General features: G+C 47.7%; 1 protein-coding gene across 1 annotated transcript in view; it reads right to left on the minus strand.

Annotated features, from left to right (window-relative positions):
* Window positions 1-1,089: 1,089 nt before the first annotated feature.
* Window positions 1,090-1,599, minus strand: part of BHLHE41 (basic helix-loop-helix family member e41) — a 2,090-nt gene continuing 1,580 nt past the window's right edge. Inside the window, exon 5 of the mRNA XM_031061445.1 lies at window positions 1,090-1,103. Within this exon, the coding sequence (XP_030917305.1) occupies window positions 1,090-1,103 (14 nt within the window). The remainder of the gene's footprint in view (window positions 1,104-1,599) is intronic.

The following is a 1,599-nucleotide window of genomic DNA, read 5'->3' on the forward strand; positions in this document are numbered from 1 at the left end:
TATAAAAGCTTTATCTGTGTGATTATCTGGCGTCTGGTTTGTCTCCAGAAAGGGAAAACGCAGTATTTGAGCATGGGATGAGGGAAAAACCCATATGGGAAACTTACCCCAACTGGGTTAATCATTTCTGGTTGCACAGCGAGGTGTTTACCTACGGCCTCCAGTTTGTGTCACTCGAAATTTAGGATAAAATGAGTTCAGGCTGACAAGCTGCTCTGTGTTTTCTTGGGGAAGGGAAGGGGGTTTCTTTCTGTAGTTCAGTGCAGTAACATTCATTTTATACAGCAAGGTTTGGGGGGAAAAAAAATCTCTCGGGAACATACTGAATTAAATAAAGATGGGGTGAGAACAAATGCACTTGCCACACCTGTATACCTTAGCCAAAAAAAAAAAAAAAAAAAGAAATAAACACAAGGTTATGTAATGGGTCTGACCCTCCTTTCCTTGCACACCCAAAACTTGCTGGAGCCAGCGGCATCCCCGGGTGCTCAAGGCACTGCAGGTTTGGGCTCAGGGTGCATCCTCCACACTCCGGTTCTCCATAAAGTGCTAGCACAGGTGCTGGGCTCTGCCCTTCCTCCCTCGCCTCGTTCCCCGCCCTCACCCTGAACCCATCCAGGTCTCCCGGACAACAAGTGCAAGTTCCCAAGTGGGACTTAGGGACACAATGTATAAACCCATTCCAAATAAGGTGCCACATTTAATTACTCTACACAGAGAGAGAAAAAAAAAGTATCCTTACTATGTTTTCTTCCTTCTTCTTCTTTTTTTTTTTTTCAAACATAACAGTTATGAATGAATGGCTGAAAAGTAATTTCAGCCTTGATTCCGGCATCGAGTCCAGTCTGGAAGTCTGCAGATATTGTAATGCAGAATAAAGGGCAGATATTAGACTGGGAAGTGCTGTGTTCCCTTTCTAGCAAAGCCTCAGCCTTTGTGTCTCCTTCCTCCCCCTTTCCCCTATTTCCCTCCCTTCCCAACTCTCTGGCTCTGGTTTGAAAGGACAGGCAGAATGTCCTTTCAAACATCGTCCCCTCCAGCAGGAAGAGCTGCAGGACTCTGTGGCTCTGGCTCACTCACCCCTGGGGCTCAAGGGGATTTATCTGGGAAGGAGGATGGAAGTCCAGGTCACCATTCTCATGAGGAGATGGGAAAGGTTTGCAGCACCAGAGTCCTTGAGCAGCTTTTCTTGGGCAGGGATCCAACCCTGAGCCTGCAGCACGTGGGGTGTCTGGGATCTTCCCCTCCCTGTGCCATCTGCAGCAGGAGCAGGGCACAGACATGGTGTTCTGGATCAACTCATAGCTCCCCCATTCCTAAAATTCCTTGGTTGAGAACGTGTTGGCTCCAGGGGGCAATGGGAGCAGGAAAAACTGCTCCTGATCTGTCAAGGAATAAGGGGATGATGAGTCTGACCCATGGGGCAGCTAAAATCCAGATCTGAAGTCTGATAATGAATCATATAATGACAAGGGAATTGATTGATGGTGCCACTACACAGAATTATCTGGAGTAGGGTGATCTGCCAGTGCCTCATCCTGCAGGTTGTGGATCATCTACATGAGGATTTGAGCAGCCTTCTCTGCTGGAAGGTGTCCC

The sequence above is a fragment of the Geospiza fortis genome, unplaced genomic scaffold (genome assembly GCF_000277835.1).
Source record: "Geospiza fortis unplaced genomic scaffold, GeoFor_1.0 scaffold8, whole genome shotgun sequence".
Taxonomy (NCBI): domain Eukaryota; kingdom Metazoa; phylum Chordata; class Aves; order Passeriformes; family Thraupidae; genus Geospiza; species Geospiza fortis.